Genomic DNA, 18,951 nt, shown 5'->3' with positions numbered 1-18,951 from the left:
AGTCTGGCGACACTTTTAGGAGGGAGCTCTTCATCCGATAACTGTGCTCACGGATCATAAGAACTTAGTATATTTGGATACTGCTAAGCGCTTGAACTCACGTCAGGCTAGGTGGGCCTTTCTCTCGCTTTAATTTTGTGGTCACCTACCGACCTGGGTCAAAAAATGTGAAGGCTGATGCCTTGTCCCATAGCTTCAGGACTCCTGAGGTTCCAGAGGCTACTGACAGTAATATTTTGTCTCCAGCTGTCTCCTCCCATCTCTCCTCTCAAATTTTAGCAGGACAAAGATCTACACCTAAATTATTTTATGCCTATATCCAGACCTTATAAAAACCATCTAATTAAGTAGACAACAATTGTTGACAAAATATATGTTTTATTAATAGTTAATACACAAATTTTACAGACGTATGATCACCAAGATTAAAACCAGCCCATTAAAATAATCCCTGGTGGACTAAAAAAAGTGCATGGCCATTCCTGTAGTAATAGTATCATAATACAAGTAAATACATAGCCAGAGGGACAATAGATATAATATTACAATCAGGATAATTAGAATAGACAAGTTGAAGAAATGTTACACCGGTCACACAATATAGTGCTAATGAACCTCCAAAATATATAGTTTCGTGTGAACACTATTACCCCTAATATATCACTGGCTATATACAGTATGGATCCTGGTAGGCAAACGCCTAGTAAACACAAATATATAACTATATAAAGTGCATAGTGCAGAGAAATTCATGTATACCGACCAGGCAGCATCATGCTCAGGAAAAATGGCGATGAACCACAAAAACCCCGACGCGCGTTTCGCCGTCGCTTCCTCAGGGGGTGATCTACACCTAAAGACCTTCCGGAAGGCAAATTATTTGTTCCTCTTTCTTGTCGTTTGAGATTGTTGGAGGAGACGCATTGCTCGGTATTGGCAGGTCATCCGGGAATGCGGAGTACCTGGGATCTCTTAAAGAGAAGTTAATGATGTGCACGCATTTGTTCAAGCCTGTCAGGTCTATGCGCGAGGAAAGACTCTCAGGAGACATCCTGAAGGGCCTCTTCTTCCGCTTCCAGTTCCCACCAGGCCATGGTCTAAAGTTTCTATGGATTTTGTCACTGATCTGCCAGCATCTCAAGGCTATGCAGTGATTTGGGTGGTAGTGGACCGTTTCTCTAAAATAGGACACTTCGTTCCATTAAAAAAGTTACCTTCAGCTGAAGAGTTGGCTGAATTGTTTATACAGAATATTGTACGCCCCCATGGTATACCAGATGATATTGTGTCAGATAGGGGCGTACAATTTGTTTCCAAATTTTGGTGAGCATTTTGTTCTAGACGGGAAGTGAATTTGTAGTTCTCATCGGCATTTCACCCTGAGTCACCCTAATGGTCAGTCCGAGAGAATGAATCAGGAGATGATTCAGTATCTGCGACTCTTTGTCTCGGACAGTCAGGAACAGTGGGTAAAATTTCTTCCGTTGCCAGAATTTGCTATTCATAATCACTGTAATTCTTCCACTCAGGTTTCTCCGTTTTTCTGCAATTATGGTTTTCATCCTCGTTTCTCCTTTTCATCTGTGCCTGTCTCTAATATTCCTCGGGCGGAAGCTATTACATCCAAGTTGGGCACGCTCTGGTCACAAGTTCAGGAGAATATTCAGAGGGCACAAAATTCTATGGTCCAACAGACTGAAAGAAGGCACACTAACTCCGATACGTTTGTGGTGCGGGATAAAGTGTGGTTATCCACAAAAAACCTTAAATTGAAGGACCCCTCTTTGAAGTTTGCGCCCAGGTTTGTAGGTCCGTTTGTTGTTACTCAAGTTGTTAACCCGGTTTCCTTCAAGATTACTTTTCCAGCAGGGTGGCGGGTTTATAACACCTTCCATAAGAATCTTCTGAAGCGCTATTTTGAGCCTGTTTTGCCTCTTCCTGACCCTCCTTCTCCATCTATTGTGGAGGGGAATCTGGAATTTGTGGTGGAAAAAGTTGTAAATTCCAGATGGGTAGGTAACTCCCTGCAGTACCTGGTCCATTGGAAAGGTTTTGGTCCTTCTGGTGGTGCTAGCAGCGTTCTCCGACATCCGGCACGTATCCACGCAAACTCCACCTCTCATCCCGGGCAGCGGCTGGCAAGACCTCGCACTGTCTAGGAGTTGTGTTCGGAACTGCTGGGACATGTGGTACCTCTGCATGGTGCCTGGTTATTCTGCACCATGAGGGGTTAATTCCCAGAAGTTTTCCGGCTCCTATGAGGTTCTGGTTGCATAAATTGCAGCTTCACTAGTCACCTGTGCCAGTGTTTGAAATCCCTTCATCACTCTCTCTCTGCATTAGGTTGACTCACTCTGTATCTGTATCGTTGTGACCTTGGCTAGTTTTTGACATTGACTCTTTGCTTACTGACTTTGTTCTTGACGTACCCTCTCGTTGTGACTCCGGCTAGTTTACCACTCTTTTGTGTTTTATGTTTGTCAGTCTGTTTGTGTTTCCCTTCCCACACTTATCCAGTGTATTTTGAGTCTTCAAGTAGTCGCCCCACGGTTTAGCGTGGGGGGGGGGGGCTATAGGAAGGGACAGAGGTTGGGGCAAGCTCAGGGCACACTATCCCCTGTCTTCTGTGTTACCCAACCCTAACAGCCGGAACTGCGGGCCTCCTGGTACCTGAGTGGCTGGCTTTGGCGTGGCCTAGCGCAAACTCGTAGTCCAGGTAGAACTGGCCTCGTCAACGCTGGGCAGGTCCAGTGAAGGGATGCAAGAAGATGGATAGGCCACAATAAGGTAAAAGTTCTCCCTGGGGCACTCCAGGTTTATGTGTGATGTAGAGATCCCCGATTAGATAGTAGAGGGGAGGCCCGTATTGTTAGCCGCAAACAGGAATCAAACCTGGAGACAAGATGTAGTACATCATACTTACAGTCTTTTTACTCAACGACTTCAACACAGCAAACGTAACAGGCTGAAGTAGAGGTACTATCTGCCAACATCCGAGGTAGCTGCTTGGATGCAGTCTGGCAGCCTAGATAGTTTCACAGCCCAGATTCAGGAACTTGGGGCTTAGGGCAGACTGGCCTGAAGAGGGGAGATTGCCCTCAGGTAAGAGACAGCAGAGGCAGGCTGCTAGTTTACAGGCCGTGTGTCTAAGATTGTTCTGAAACTTCCAGCCAGAGGGAGTATATCAAATCTCCACTCTGGGCGGGTTTCAGACATCCACCAATAGGGAACCTTGGGCAGAAAATGATTCACAGTAATGGAGCACAACAAGGTGAGGTAACAGGGTCCTGTCAACCGACATAGACAAATTTGTATAAGAAAGGGAGAACTCCCCAAAATAGTTTCTTAGGAAGATATATGTAACAAACAGAGAAAGAAAAGAAAGAAGAAAATTCAACCGATGGGGGGCAGGGGAGGGGGCTCTGACAAAGGACTAGAGACATGAGGGAGAAGGTATCTAAATTAGCTAAGTAATGGGCACTTCCTGTTATGGAAGCTATCTTTTAACAGACATTTTGACCCGTCCAGTAGTCATCCCATGAGGCCAGGCAGATAATACTCAGCTGCATTACCAGTTATAGGCAATAGATGGTGTCAAATATACAAGACTCTTAAACGCACCTAGCTCTGTACAATGAAATTGGCCAGATACCATTGATTGACCAGGGACCAGATAAGTTGTTAAATTTATTACAATGGCAACACTCCACAGGAGGGCTTAGAAGGTATGGAGTGGTCGTCGTAGCACAGACATTTCACAAATGTTTTTTTTTGCAGTGTGCAGCATTTGTAGATTCCTGAGGGACCAGTACAGTAAAATAAAAACTTAACAATGACCCCTTTTTGCAAACTATATCCCACAGGTGAAGACCCAAAGATAATACAGAATGTATGGTGTAGAGTAAAAATAGCATTATGCCATTTTAATCCATATATATTGGGGCACATTTACTTACAATACCGCTGGAGTTTACTGAAAGTGCATTGTCTGTCTAGAATGCAGCGTGCAGCGATTCACTAAGATCGTGCGCCTGAAATCATAAATGTATGGCTTCACCGCTCAGATCCTACAGAGCTCACCATCTTTTTTGTGGTGTATCTTTAACATAGAACAATGATAGAAGAAAAGACATTTGCGGCACTCACCCGTTAGAAGTTACTTTATTTCGATTTCAGAGTAAAATCAGTCCGACATGATTCAGCCAAAGTGGGGCAGAGGTAGGAGCAGGGGGTCAAGCAAGGCGACAGCCGTTTCGCACCGTCCGGCGCTTTCTCTAGCTTTGCTTGACCCCCTGCTCAAGCATCTCGGACTGATTTTACTCTGAAATCGAAATAAAGTAACTTCCAATGGGTGAGTGCCGTGAATGTTTTTTCTTTCTTTCATTGTTCTACGATATCTGCATCCTACACGCTGAGCACCACCCTCACGGTCGTTTCATGACTTTTTTGTTATACCATCTCTGAAGATATAAACACACTGGGGCAGATTTACTTACCCTGTCCGTTCGCGATCCAGCGGAGCGTTCTCTGCGGTGGATTCGGGTCCGGCCGGGATTCATCAAGGTAGTTCCTCCGCCGTCCACCAGGTGGCGCTGCTGCGCTGAAAAGCATCTGAACGCACTCAAGTTCACCGAGCCGGACCAAGTGAAGGTAAGCGCGTCCCAAGCGACACTTTTATTGTTTTAAATGCGGCGGTTTTTCCAAATCCGTCGGGTTTTCGTTCGGCCACGCCCCCCCGTTTTCCGTCGCGTGCATGCCAGCGCCGATGCGCCACAATCTGATCGCGTGCACCAAAATCCCGGGGGAAATCGGCGCAAATCGGAAATATTCCTTAGTAAATGACCCCCACTATAGGGAGTTACGATAGTGCCCCTGTTGCAATCACTACTTCGTCTTTTGTATCTTTAACATCTTTAACAAAAAAAGGCAAGTTGGGCCACAAGGTCAGACTGGCCCTCCAGTGGATCGGTGAATCCACCGATGGACCCGCACACCTGGCTCTATGGTAGGGGTCTTTGTCCCCATAGGAGGCCGATGCCAGTTATAGTAATAGTCCACAATGTGGCTGGTACCGCCCGCTTGTGTAGTACTACTAAAGTGAAAGCTGTCAGTAAGACTTCCCTGGTGCACGTTGCTCTTTGACCCAGGATTCACAGCTATTGGATGATGAGATCACGTGGCCGCGCATCCTGTCCCACTCTGTTCTGACTCCCGCAGCACAGAAAAGAGATCCCAGAAGAGAACCAGAGCTGGTGTCATGGGTTATAATTTAGGATAGAGGAATTACAGATAACCTTGTCCTCTTTTGCAAAGAAGGTACTAAGTATGGATGGCACTGGGTAAGTTAATACAAAATTTAGGTATATCGGTATCTAGACTTCAATGTGTCAGGTTATGATAATCCTGACCCCAAAACTGGGTAAAGACTTGAGATATCCTGACTATTATCATCTGTTATCTCTAGTTACAGCTGTTGTTAAAATCATAGTCAAAGCATTAGATAACTGCCTATTAGGGATGCTCGTGTCTCTAATACATCCTGATCAATTAGGCTTTATGTCAGAAATGTCCACTAACCTAAATAAAAGATGCCTATATTTGAAATCATTTTACACAAGAGAAGCAGAAACAACTCCACCAAAGAAGGGTGAGCAGCATGTGGAATAATCACAGCTCCATGTGATTTAAAGGAAACCTACCACTTCTGAAGGTAGGTATGAGATACAAACACCGGGCACCAGCTCAGGGTGAGCTGGTGCCGGTGCTTAGTCTCGTTAGTGTTAAAACCGCGGTATCGCGGTTTTAACACTTTTGAAACTTTCTAGCAGAAACTGCTTCGGCGCTTCGTGCACACGATCGTGCGCGCGCCTACATTGGAAACGCCGCAGGCGTTGCGCGCGCACGGTCGCGCGCAGCGCCGAAGCAGTTTCTGCTAGAAAGTTTCAAAAGTGTTAAAACCGCGATACCGCGGTTTTAACACTAACGAGACTAAGCACCGGCACCAGCTCACCCTGAGCTGGTGCCCGGTGTTTGTATCTCATACCTACCTTCAGAAGTGGTAGGTTTCCTTTAACTTGGAAAACACTTTTTACCATTTTAATTTTTGCACAGGTAATTTATATACTTAAACTTGCCTTAGATCCCGGTGTTGCCCATGATACTAAATAACTGCTCTTAGCTGTCACAAAATAGAATAGGTTAACAAAAAATATTTTCTATCTAGCTATATATCTCTCCCTGTCTGTCTCTAGCTCACTCTCCCTCCCTGCCTCTCACTCTGCCTGCCTGTCTTTCTGTCTCTCACTCAACCTGCCTGTCTCTTACTCTCCCTGCCTGTCTCTCACTCACTCTCCCTTCCTGTCTCTCACTCACTCAGTCCCCTATCCTGTCTCTCACTCACTCTCTCTCCCTCACTCACTCAGTCCCCTATCCTGTCTCTCACTCTCCCTGCCTGTCTCTCTGTCTCTTACTCACTCACTCACTCACTCTATCTATCTCTCACTCACTCTCCCTGCCTGTCTCTCACTCACTCTCCAGTCCCATCATCCTCTCCTTCAAAGCTGCTTGTGCGTGTCCAGCGACAGGCTGCTTGCTGCGAATCACGTGTGTGCTTGACTACAATATTCTCCCCCGTGTCTCAGTAGATGAAGGGGAACAAAGACTCCACAGCACAGAGAAGTTTGCATGCAAGCGTGACAGAAAAATTAGGCAGGATTACAAGTTACTGAGGGGATGGGGATGAGGGAGGGGGGTACACAAATGAAGGTAGGGTTTTATATATTATTTTGATTACTAGAAAAAGGGCCAGAATTTTAAACTTCATAAAATGTTGGAAGTGTATTAAATTCACTATATTCACACAACGCTATGATGGACCTATATACGTCCGACATATATATGCCACAAATATGTCCCCCATAGACAGCAATGGCCGCACGGCGCCGTACTGGACCGGTACGATGCCGCACGTGCGGCACCGTACCATCCCGTGTCCGGGAGAAAGATAGCACAATTCAAAACCCTCAAAGGGGGTAGTTTTACTGACCCTTTTCGTATTTGGCCACAGGTGGATAGGGTATGCGCACTATTAATTAATTTCAAGAAGTCGCCCGGCTAGCGACCAAAAAAACCCTTTTCTTATCAATGCCGTATGCCATACAACACTGTGGAGAGGGATGGGGGTGAGCAATGCCGACGTGTGCCCGCCAGCTACTATATGGCAGGCACACGTTGTGTGAATGTAGCCTTAGGAGAAAATCTTATGAGGGGCAATGTTATGACCGGACAACCCCTTTAAGCCAGCTACTTAAGACAGTTCTATGGCTGTTGTTCTTATGCTCCACTTGCTGTTAGCAATTTAAAAAAAAAGTTGCATATAAAGCCGCAAAATGTTTACTCCATGAGTGTGTAGTGGCTATGCAAGTGAAATCTGGCTTTACACAGCGTTACACTAGCCATGCTTCTAAGTTTAAACCATTATATAGAGGTGGGGGAACAGCCACATGCAATTTGTTCAAAACAAACAAAAAAAAACTGCAGCTTTTCACTGCCAAAAAGTAAGGAAAATCCTATAATAAATGTCCATCAGTTCGTCCAAACCAGCTTTCAGCCGATGAACATCCTCCATAGACTGCACTATACTATGTATACTGCTACATACTGAGAACATTGTAGAATAATGCAAGTGCTGTAAGTAGGGTGAACCAAAAATAATATGTCTCATGTATATTGATCAGACAAATATATTAGAGGTGAGTTCTCCTATTTTTGTAGGTAAACACAAAAAGATATCTAGCTAAATGGATACATAACATATCACATCACTTTAAAGGAAATCTACCTTCAAAATAAAGCATGATAAACCAGGGAAACTCAAAATCAACTTTTAAAATTCTTTTAATGAGCATAAAGGGCTCTAGTGGGTGTTTCCAGAGCCCCTCAGTATTGTAGCTTCACATGCTTTTACAATGAGCAGAACATTGGCTTCTTCCCCTGCATTTCCTGCTGCTAGGTAGAGAGTAGGGAAGTCAGTGACAAGTTTGTAACAGCCTGTTAATCTTCAGCACTGAGCAGCTCAGACTCATTAGCATAATTTTAAAGGTTGATTTTAGCATGAAGGAGACCGAGTAAGAGCCCCTGGTTTATGATGCTTGATTTTGATGGTAGATTTTTTTAAGATAGGAGATAGCTTTCTGTAAGTAGGAAATGGTTAGCATGATGAGATCAAACAAGCATTTATTTAGTTCTAATTGAAGACCATAATCTGTACTAGTGTTGAAGTCCCTCAGGGTATATAGGATTGTGTACTGCAGGCTGACACTGAGACACTTACATCACCCACACAGCTGCACCCACCTCCCATGCTGAGGCAGGGCCTGGGTGCCGGCTAAGCGTCTGCGACTCCATAGCAACCACCTCACTGCCTCCATCTCTACCCAACACAAGCAGCTCCTGCCCTCGCCATCCGGGGAGGACTTCCCTCCATATACCGCTCTCTCTGAGCTTTCCATACACTTGGCAGCTCCACACGATGTGACTTTCTCTTCGGCGTTCAGGTAAGTCTCCCTCCTGTCAGCGTATTATTTACATTGCTTTGTGTGTTTCGTTTATCTGCTGCTCCAGCTTAGGTTCACATATAACAAAGTATATGTAGCATGTGCTGCAAACTCTGCAGAAGCCCTGCCTTATTCTCTCTTCCCGGGCGTTGTTTGTGTTGAACTGTACATGATGCTTTACCGGGAGTACAGTGGTGACTATTGTCCTATGTCATCCCCTGACCAATTCATAGGGACGTTTACAAGACCCTAAACCCCGTCTTTCATCGTATAAATCTGATATTTTGGATGTCTTTCCTGTATATTCATTATTTCTTGTCACAAACTTGCAGTGTTTGGCATGTTACAGGAAAGCCTGTAATAAAGCTTTTTGAGCATTACCCTGTGCTGTGCCCGGCTTCCTATACAAGTGTCCACACGAAGTGATCACCTCACACGTCAGCGCGGTAACAACAACACAGCGGCCTCTGGGTGCAGGCACGGTGCTGCCCAGGACTGTGGAGGCGGTGGCACAACTTGTTCAGTTGTTGGGTGTCCTTCTACTAGGTAATTTCCAGGGGCTCGGGGTTATCACCGGTTCACGCAGGAATTAGCAGTCGGTCCCGGAGCCGTATACTTATGTTATCTTGTGATGAAGACTAGTGCTCATTGCCATGGTGACAATGCACGCCGCTCTCAGTCACTCCCTTGCTCTGCGCGTGTCACGTTACATAGTGATGGCCGCCATGTGCCCGGTATTGTGTCCTCATAGTTGGTCCTGAATTATTCAGGCTGGTAGAACATGTGCCCTAAACTTACCTATGTATGTCATTTGGGAACCACGGGAAACAGCCACAAATACCCCACAACAGTCTACAGCAACGAGACCTACCCAGGGATAGAGGGAACATGGACAGGTGCCCATAGAAAAGTGGCCATATATGTGCCAGCCTAATCACAAAGAAATGACTGCACTGCCCCCTCCAGCCCCCAGGAAAATGCTTCATGTCAAAAATAGGATGTTTTTTAATTTCAATTTTCTTATTTTTCCTATAAAAATATCAAAATTCCATTAGTACTTTTTTTTATATCCCACTGTGTATGATATGGAAAATCATGATGATGTGACAAAACTCTCATAATCCTTCCATTATAAAACATTATGCTGTATCATACTCAAGGTAATGGGGCACATGATAAATCTGGGTCTAACTTGGCAAAGAATAGCACCATAGCCTGCACCTGAACAAGCAACACCTCGTGCCGGCCCACTGCACGGCACCACGCCCAACAGGCGTACAGGGGGTAGAAGTTGCAATTCTTGCACAAAAAATCACAACTTGTATACCAGTTTTGGGCATACAAGCTATGATGTGCTACATGATAAATAGTTCATGATTTAGAAAATAATCTCAGACAGCATGAAATTTTATTTATCAACCATACTTGACCATGTTTGAGAGAAAGTATTGTCCGATTTCTTTTTTTTATTTTTTTCACAGCCGGTTGGCATCCACTTAGCTTCCTTTTTGGCCCATCTGTCCATTTTTAATGGTTGAGTTGCATCTGTCTGTCATCACTTTTTTTTTTTACAGTAGCTTTGTGACACTCTAGAACAGTGGTGGCTAACCTATGGCACGGGTGCCAGAGATGGCACTCAGAGCCCTTTCTGTGGGCACTCAGGCCATCACCAGAGCACTCCAGGTATCTTTCTGCAGTCCCAGACAGCACAGGACTTGCTGTTCACAGAGCTATTTTAAAGTGACAGTGCTACCTGGAACTACTGGAGGAGTGTAAAGGTGTGGAAAGATCTGGATTATCATTGTAGCTCCTGCTCTGGCCCTGACAATTCATCCTGTTTATGGGATCATCCAAATTTCTTCTATTTTCTGCTTTATTGGTGTCCTCAGGGGGCTGATATCAATGAAAGCTGTGACAGAGAAGGGAGTATAAATCACAAATGAAATTTCTGTGTTGGCACTTTTTGATAAATAAGTGGGTCTTGGTTGTAGTTTGGGCACTCGGTCTCTAAAAGGTTCGCCATAACTGCTCTAGAATATTTTAGCAGCCGGTTTTTCGTGGACAGCATTTCATAAAAAGTTTAAAAAACCTAATTGAGTTCTGATCCCTATATTAGTTTTGTCCAGAATGGGTTTACCATTATTCACCTCTTTGTTTACCTGAATAAAGAAATATAAATAAACAAACTTAACCCCAAGCTCATTTGCGCCTTGATGACCAAGACTTATTTTTATCATGTGGTGTAGGGGGCATTTTATCCCCCTGTCACTGCCTTGCTTTTTCCATTTTACTTTCTGTTTATTGCTCCCCACTTTCAAAAATCAAGGCAGCGGCGATCCATCGTCATGGCAGCCTCGTCATTGTAATGAATGAGAAGGAAAATCCCCATATAATGCAATACTGTAGTACGGCAGTATATGATAGGATCAATCAGACAACCTAGGGTTAAAGTACCCTAGGGAGTCTGAAAAATAGTAAAAATTAAAAAAAAGTTAAAAAAAATTATAATAAAAAAACCTAAAAATTCAAATCACCCCCCTTACCTTAGAACTGATATAAATATTAATAAACAGTAAAAATCATAAACACATTAGGTATCGCCGCGTCCAAAAATGCCCGATCTATCAAAATATAATAGCAGTTTGTCACTGCCTTTAACCCCGTAACGGAAAATAGTTACGAAAATGGCACTTTTTTGCCATTTTTAAAAATATAAAAAAATCAATAAAAAGTGATAAAAAGGTCGCACAGTCCTAAAAATGAAAGCAATGAAACAAGTCGCAAAAAATGACACCACCCACAGCTCCATAAACCAAAATATGAGAAATAAGAAAAAGTTATTGGCGCCAGAAGATGGTAAAATTAAAAATTATATATATTTATATATTTAATTTTTGTAAATGTATGAAAACATTATAAAACCTATACAACTTTGGTATCCCCGTAATCGCACCGACCCAAAGAATAAAGTAGACATGTCATTTGTGGTGCACAGTGAAAGCCGTAAAATCCAAGCCCACAAGAACACGTCGCAAATGCGTTATTTCACCATTTTCACTGCATTTGGAATTTTTTTCCCGCTTCCCAGTACACGGCATGGAATATTACATACCATCATCATGAAGTGCAATTTGTTATGCAGAAAATAACCCGTCACACAGGTCTTTATGTGTAAAAATAAAAATGTTATAGATTTTTGAAGGGGGGGGGGGGTGAAAAATAGAAATGAAAAAAACAAAAAAAGGCCAGGTCGTTAAGGAGTTAAAGGAGTTATTCGCATGTGGGTTCTATTTTTATGCTTTCACTGTACTGTCCATATAACACCTCCCCTTTATTATTTGGGTAGGTACAATCACTGAGATAACACATTTATATAGTTTTGTTATGTTTGAATACTATAAAGAGGCAATAACATTTTAGACAGTAGTTCTGGAAACATTATGCAGCAGGTTTACAATGAGCTTTGTGTATTCAAAGAAATGCTGTAAGTGGATTGCGAAGAAGGTGTGTTTATGGCAAGCCAGGAGTATCTATCCAGGGACCCCATACATGTTCAAACTTTGTACTGTACCATCTGATATGTTATCGCTGTCTATGTTACCCAAAACACAAACAATAGTAGTAGCCGGCAGAACCATTCCAAACACTCGTGACATGAGGTTCAATACGTCTTTCCAGAATTGCCCTAATCTCCGGCACTCCCACATCATGTGCATTAAGCGTGAATCATCTCTTCCACACCTAGGGCATCTGGCATCTCCACAGAGGCCCTGAACAACCATTGTGGTGTGCGATATACCCTGCGTAATAAATAAAGTTGTGACAGTCGGTGGGCTTCACATGGTGTTAACGAGGGACCCTCTCCAGTATATCCGACCACTGCTCTTCGGAGATTGTAAGCATGTTTGTCCTCCTCCTATTTATTATGGATAATGAGAGGGTTTTGTTTGTGACACTCTTCAAGTAGTATGGTATATATTCAAAAACAATCTTTTTAACAGCTCTTTATCCTCAGCTCACATTCCTTAACTGTCTGTATCTCTTATTCTAAAACACACAAAACCACAAGCCTGATGCAGTTTGAAAGTCAAACTCTCCGCCTCCTTGACTTTATACAACCAATTTACATCTCACTTCAAAGTTGATTTTCTGGATGATGCCACCACACTGGGTCATGAAAGAAACAAAAACTATGAGGTGTTACGCTGCTTGACCATTTGCTGGTAGTGGTTTATTAGGCCATTTGCTGATGACAGGCTACCTTACATTACCTGCTCCCCTGCCAGAAGTGTTTGGTGAGTCCCAGGGGGTGACAGCTGTATCCTGTGTCAGTCTCATTTCCTCCACACAGGAGGATGGTGTGGAGGATAGGAAGATTGCATAGGCACACACAGGCAGCAGCTGCCCCCTACCTTGGGACTCGCCACACGCTGCTAGCTGGGAGACAGGCAATGTAAATCAAACTATCATAAACTACTGAAATGATTCAGAATGCTGACAAAGCATTTTTAAAATCAGCATAGCATAGGCTATTGGAACTTGTCACCAGCGTCGGCTCCAGGGTAAAGTAGACCCCTGGGCGACAGCTTTGTAGTAAACTCACATGGCGGCAGAGGTCGCACTAACATATTTCTAGAAGGGTAATAATACTCCTCTTACTATTTTTGAGGAGTATTTTTAGCCAGGAAAGAGTATGAAATTTTCAGTAATACAAGTATATAACTCATAGCTGTATATAATGTTGATAGACGCTAATTATATAATCATGTGTCAGTATCTTCTGTGTTTAAATAGCAAATTGAGGCAGTTATAGTGATGTTACATCATGCATTGCCCAGACTGGAGCTGACGCCACCAAACCCCCTAACCACAGTCACCGAAACCTCCCACCACCACGCAGCGGCCCGCCGAAACCTACCACCACCGCGCTGCGGCCCGCCGAAACCTACCACCACCACGCTGCGGCCCGCCGAAACCTACCACCAACACACTGCGACCGCCAAATCCTCCCACCACCACACTGCGGCCGCCAAATCCTCCCACCACCACACTGCGGCCCGCCGAAACCTACCACCACCACACTGCGGCCCGCCGAAACCTACCTCCACCACACTGCGGCTCGCCGAAACCTACCACCACCACACTGCGGCCGCCAAATCCTCCCACCACCACACTGCGGCCGCCAAATCCTCCCACCACCACACTGCGGCCCGCCGAAACCTCCCACCACCAGACTGTGGCTAACGCCGCTGACACCAAACGTCCAGACTGTATCCCCCTCCCCATGTGACCAGACTGTGGCAGCCGCTGCCGAGCTCCAGTGGCCAGACTGCAGCTGACACTGCAAATCCTCGATAGTTGCTTTGTAAAATGCTTTTTTTAAAAATAAATTTTGGTTTATTTTTTTTGGTGTCTGTGTTGGGGAGGAGGCGTTTTTTTTTTTTTAGGTTTTTTATTAATTGAATTTGCGTCTGTCATTTTTTACGTGTTTTTACTGTTTATGCAGTCCTGTTTCACATACACCTCATGCCACCTCAGCACCAGACACGCAGTCCCACATAACATACACCTGCCACCTCAGCACCTGCCAGACAAGCAGTCCCACGTAACATATACCTCATGCCACCTCAGCACCCGCCAGACACGCAGTCCCACGTAACATATACCTCATGCCACCTCAGCACCAGACATGCAGTCCCACGTAACATACACCTGCCAGATACGCAGTCCGACGTAACATACACCTGCCACCTCAGCACCTGTCAGTCCTATGTAAAATACACCTCATGCCAACTCAGCACCTGCAAGACATGCAGTTCCATGTAACATACATGTCTCCCCTGACCTTATCACATCCACTCCTATCAAGCCCCCTCACCTCCATACACATGTATGCACACAGTACCTGTACACGTTTTACTTGCAGGCAGCCATTACAGCTCTACTTCCTGTGAGGAGACTGCGTAGTAAACCACGCCCCCTTCCCTGATGCTTCGCCCCCTCCCGTGACATCACGGCTACCCGGAGCAGCTCCTTTCTAGAGGCTACCAGCTCTGTAGTGTGTGCTGAGTAGTGCCGGCCCACGCGCTGCCAGTGTAATGTCCTGCACACCATTGCTGTGCGCTCCGGACCGCTCAGCTCACACACTACAGGGGATAATTGCCAAGCGTACTTTGACGCTTGGCAATTATTCTGGGGAGTAATGGCGCCTCATCATGCGTCTATGACGCTTGGTGAGGCGTTAATGCGATCTCTGCATGGCGGCATTAAAAATTCAGAGACTAAATATTTCCTAGGTTATTATGATAAACACCCCCTTATGATTATTTTATATACAGCCCACTCATGGGTATTTTATATAAAGAACCCCCCACTCACACCCTATGGATTCATTAGATACAGCCCCCCTCAACCCCATGGTTTCCTTGTACAGCCTAATATGGGTCCCAGCAGCTCTGGTCCCTGGCACTTGCCTCCATTGTCTCCTCAGCTTCCTATTTCTGCAATAAGGGTTGCACTACAGAGAGAACAACACTAAATATTTGGTGGGCCTGCCCAATAGCAGAAAGATTCTGGAATCGGACAACAAACCTAATATTGGAATTTATTGGTTGTAATTTTCCTCAACACCCTAGAGTTTGTCTGTCTGTCATGGCTGCTAGTATATTTTTGGCAAGTGCAAGTGTTTGGTAAATTGAAGGAAACCCAATTTAGTCTTCTCCAGAGTTATTGATTGCGATAAATTCTCACATAAGAAAAGGGAGTCATTAGGTTTGACACTATGGATCAGTTTCAGAAAATCTGGTCCCTCATTGTCCCTATTTATAATAGAATGGGAGGAAATTTATCAGGGCTTGCCCTGAAACAATAGTAATTACTTGCAAACTGCCAGAGGTGGAGTGGAGTGCCCCCGCCTACGCCCTCAGTATAGCCTCTGACCATTCAAGTCTGAACAGTTCTACGCCAAGCAGGGCCTGATCGCACTCCACCACTAAAATAATGCTATTCAAGAATGACACCTGCTGTCAGGAATAGGAAATTGCGTTCCTTTTATTCTTTTGTTTTTGTTTTCTTTTGTACCTGCAGAATGTGCTGTGTGTTCACGCATGTGTTTATTTTTCATGTTTATGCCTGTGCATTTCAGTTATATTTACATGCTACTGTGCCTAGCAAACGTTATGCTTCAGTCAATAAAGTTTATACATACTAAAATAAAAATCCATTTTCACTGTGGCCAGGATTACAATATATTGATAACATTGTAGATGGACACGGTCCCCTACTTGCTCAATGGCCTCTACATAAGTTACATAAAAGTTACATAAAATATGTAGAAATCAGACTATTATGCCTATGATTCATCTAGCTTCTACATAATAATTTCTCTGAATACTGTGTATAACAGCTCAGTGTAACTGAAAAATAAAAAAAAAAACTGCTTGTCTTGTCTTGATACCAATAACAGGACATGTAATGTTCAGAAAGTGGTTATAAAAATAGAAAAATATTTCACCATATGGCTAGAACTAATGAAACATAAAATGAAGATGACACCTCACATTCACAAAGGATCCATTAAATATATTTTTTATTTTTTGACCATGATCTTTATTTATTTGCCTTTTAGTATTGTGTCTCCACATCAGTGTCTACAAAAGATGTACTCTTCACGTGATAAGAAACCAGATCCTTTTTATAAACCTCCAAATCCTGCCCAAAAGACAAGCGCTGAAATAATAAATGAAGCCAGAAATTCTCTTCGGACACTGAAAACTAAAAGACCTTTCACACCAAGAGAAGATCAAAGGAAACTATTTGGTACTTTATCATCTAGGACACCGGACAACAGGCCACCTTCATCATTCAGGTTAGTTCTAACTACGGTAATTCGATTTTTTTTGTTAAAAAATTGTGCTGAAATGTTCCAAAAAGTCAAGATATTCTTGGTAATATGAAAAACATTCAAATAACACCTCCTAGATCTAAATGAATGAAATATTCTCATTGAATACTTTGTTCTGTCACGTCTGTCACATGTGCTCAGTGTGAACCTGCTTTCAACTTTGAAGAGCACTGGGCAACAGTGGTGAATTTGCTAATCCTGGTCTTCTCTGGGCAAATGCTTAGCATCCTGCACGGTGTTGGGCTGTGAGCAAAACCCCAATCTGTGGACGTCAGGCCCTTATACCATCCTCATGGAGTCAGTTTCTAATCGTTTGTGCAGACACATGCACATTTGTGGCCTGCTGGAGGTTATTATGCATGCCTCTGGCAGTTCTTCTCCTTACGCAAAGGAGAAAGTGGGTTGCTGCTGGGTTGTTGCCCTCCTACGGCCCCCTCCACGTCTCCTGGTGTACCGACCTGTCTCCTGGTAGCGCCTCCAGACACATCAAACCTTCGAGCCACAGCTCGCTTTGATGTGCCATCCTGGATGAGCTGCACTACCTAAGTGGGTTGTAGAGTCCTTCTTATGCTACCTCAAGTGTGAAAGCATCACCAACATTCAAAATTCACCAACATATCAGCCATAAATCATAGGTCCTGAGAAGTGGTCGGTGGTCCCCATCTGCAGAACCACTCCTTTATTGAGTGTGTCTTGCTAATTGCCAATAATTTACAACTGTTGTCTATTCCGTTTGCACAACAGCATGTATTATTGATCAGTGTTGCTTCCTACACAGTTTGATTTCACAGAAGTTTGATTTACTTGGACTAATATTGAGTTGTTCAAGTGTTCCCTTTATTTTTTTAGCAGTGTATATCTGTTATCCGCAGTCCTTCAATTCTTACTACAACTGATTCTAAATATGTAGTGTAGTTTCAAATTGGGGGGTGGGGTGTCACTTTATGTTCTGGTATTGCAGTAACTGCTTCAGTTAGGTGCAAAGGATGAACCTGACCTCTGCACCTAACACTGTACAAGGGAGCCGCCATCTTTAAATTCCGATCAGTGCCTACTGTGACATCATTCGAGGAAGCTGCACAGTTGCAATGAAAGCTGGAAGACAGTTAGAGACTCCCTTAGCTGTCACTAGGCATTCTGTAGTATAGAAGCAGTATGTTTACAATATAGTGCAATTCAGTTCTATTTCAGTATATTGTATTCAGTGACCAGACCCCCTATAGTTCAAGTACCCTAGGGCGCCTGAAATAATAATTAAAAAAAAAAAAAAAAAAATGTAAAACTTTATTTATGCCATACATTGAGGAGCACAATATTTAAAAAAAAATAAAAACTGTATTTGTATTTAACATCCTTCAAATGAAAGAGTTAATAATTATTATTCATTAACTGAAAAATAATAGTTATGGGTTTAGGATGGTGATGATGAAAAATGTAGATATATCCTCGGTCTTAAAGGCCAAAAATAGGTAAGTCATGAAGCCCCTACTGGTCGCCTTCATTGGTTTTAGAGGCACTTTTTAAAACGGCTCTTTTAAAAATCAAGCTGATGCTTAGGGAGTGTTGTTGTGTTTGAATTGCCCCTTAAACTTTCTTCATACTAGAAAAACCAGGCTCCCTGTGGTCCCATAACTTGTCATGGTGCAGAACTCTGTTTCCTGCGATAAAAGAGGGCCAGTACCGCACAGCCCGCTGTGTATGGAGTAACATGGTCAGAGAACCAGGATGCCCATGCTAAACCCTTTACATTGCTGTTTTCTATAGAAAAACAAGTTGCTGGATGAAAAAACCCAGTCTATTACGTTATTTCATGCTGGATGCGACTGAGTAGACTGGAGCCACAAGTTGGCCTCCACCAGCCAGTATATGTCTATGTCCATGTATGTACTTTTCCCCTATGTTAAGATGAGATTTTGAAACTCACTTTACCATGTCATGTAGAGTTATTATTTGTGAATTTCTACTAATGTGTCAAATCTTAAAAAAAAAAAAATTATGTTTTTTTAAGGAAGGCTTTGTTTTTTGGCAGGACAGTTGCTATGACTTTTATAGATCAAAGTAGAAGTTAAACACAATAGAAGAAATCCAAAATCTCTCCCTCACTTGTTATCGCTTAGCCATAGAGCCACACTTTTTTTTGTTTATGGAGATTTCCAAGGATCAGTTGTGGTGACTAGTATCTCAACACTTCTATGACAATTATGATATATTGATTTACCTCTGTGGTCATCTGTAGAAAAAAACCCACCCAGAATAGGTAAGTATCATGCAGTCAGGAAAGCATCTTACAGTGCTGGATTCAAGACTCTCCAACACTATTCTTATACATAGTAAGGTTAATTTTCCTTTAAGATAGAAAGGGAAGATAGATTTTAATGGGAGACTGGGACTTGGAGACGACAAACCGGACAGTAAGCCTTAAAGGACACCTGTCATCAGGTCTCTGTTACTATTTCTGTCACCTCTACCTGTTGGAGCAACTCACAAGGATTC

General features: G+C 43.4%; 1 protein-coding gene across 6 annotated transcripts in view; it reads left to right on the top strand.

Moving 5' to 3' along the window:
- The window catches only part of ARMC2 (armadillo repeat containing 2), a 108,269-nt gene that overhangs the window by 21,961 nt on the left and 67,357 nt on the right, over window positions 1–18,951 (top strand). For 2 of the 6 annotated variants that reach the window (XM_072141819.1, XM_072141822.1), the window contains exon 2: window positions 16,183–16,422. In XM_072141819.1, coding sequence (XP_071997920.1) covers window positions 16,183–16,422 — 240 coding nt within the window. Of the gene's footprint in view, window positions 1–8,356; window positions 8,556–9,045; window positions 9,102–9,428; window positions 9,452–12,300; window positions 12,451–16,182; window positions 16,423–18,951 lie in introns of those variants that run through there. The other 4 variants (XM_072141821.1, XM_072141820.1, XM_072141823.1 and 1 more) reach the window with 4 other exon arrangements.

This window comes from Engystomops pustulosus, chromosome 3 (assembly GCF_040894005.1).
Source record: "Engystomops pustulosus chromosome 3, aEngPut4.maternal, whole genome shotgun sequence".
Lineage (NCBI taxonomy): Eukaryota > Metazoa > Chordata > Amphibia > Anura > Leptodactylidae > Engystomops > Engystomops pustulosus.
The sequence above is the reverse complement of the archived record's forward strand: the minus strand, read 5'-3'. Positions and strand labels throughout refer to the sequence as shown.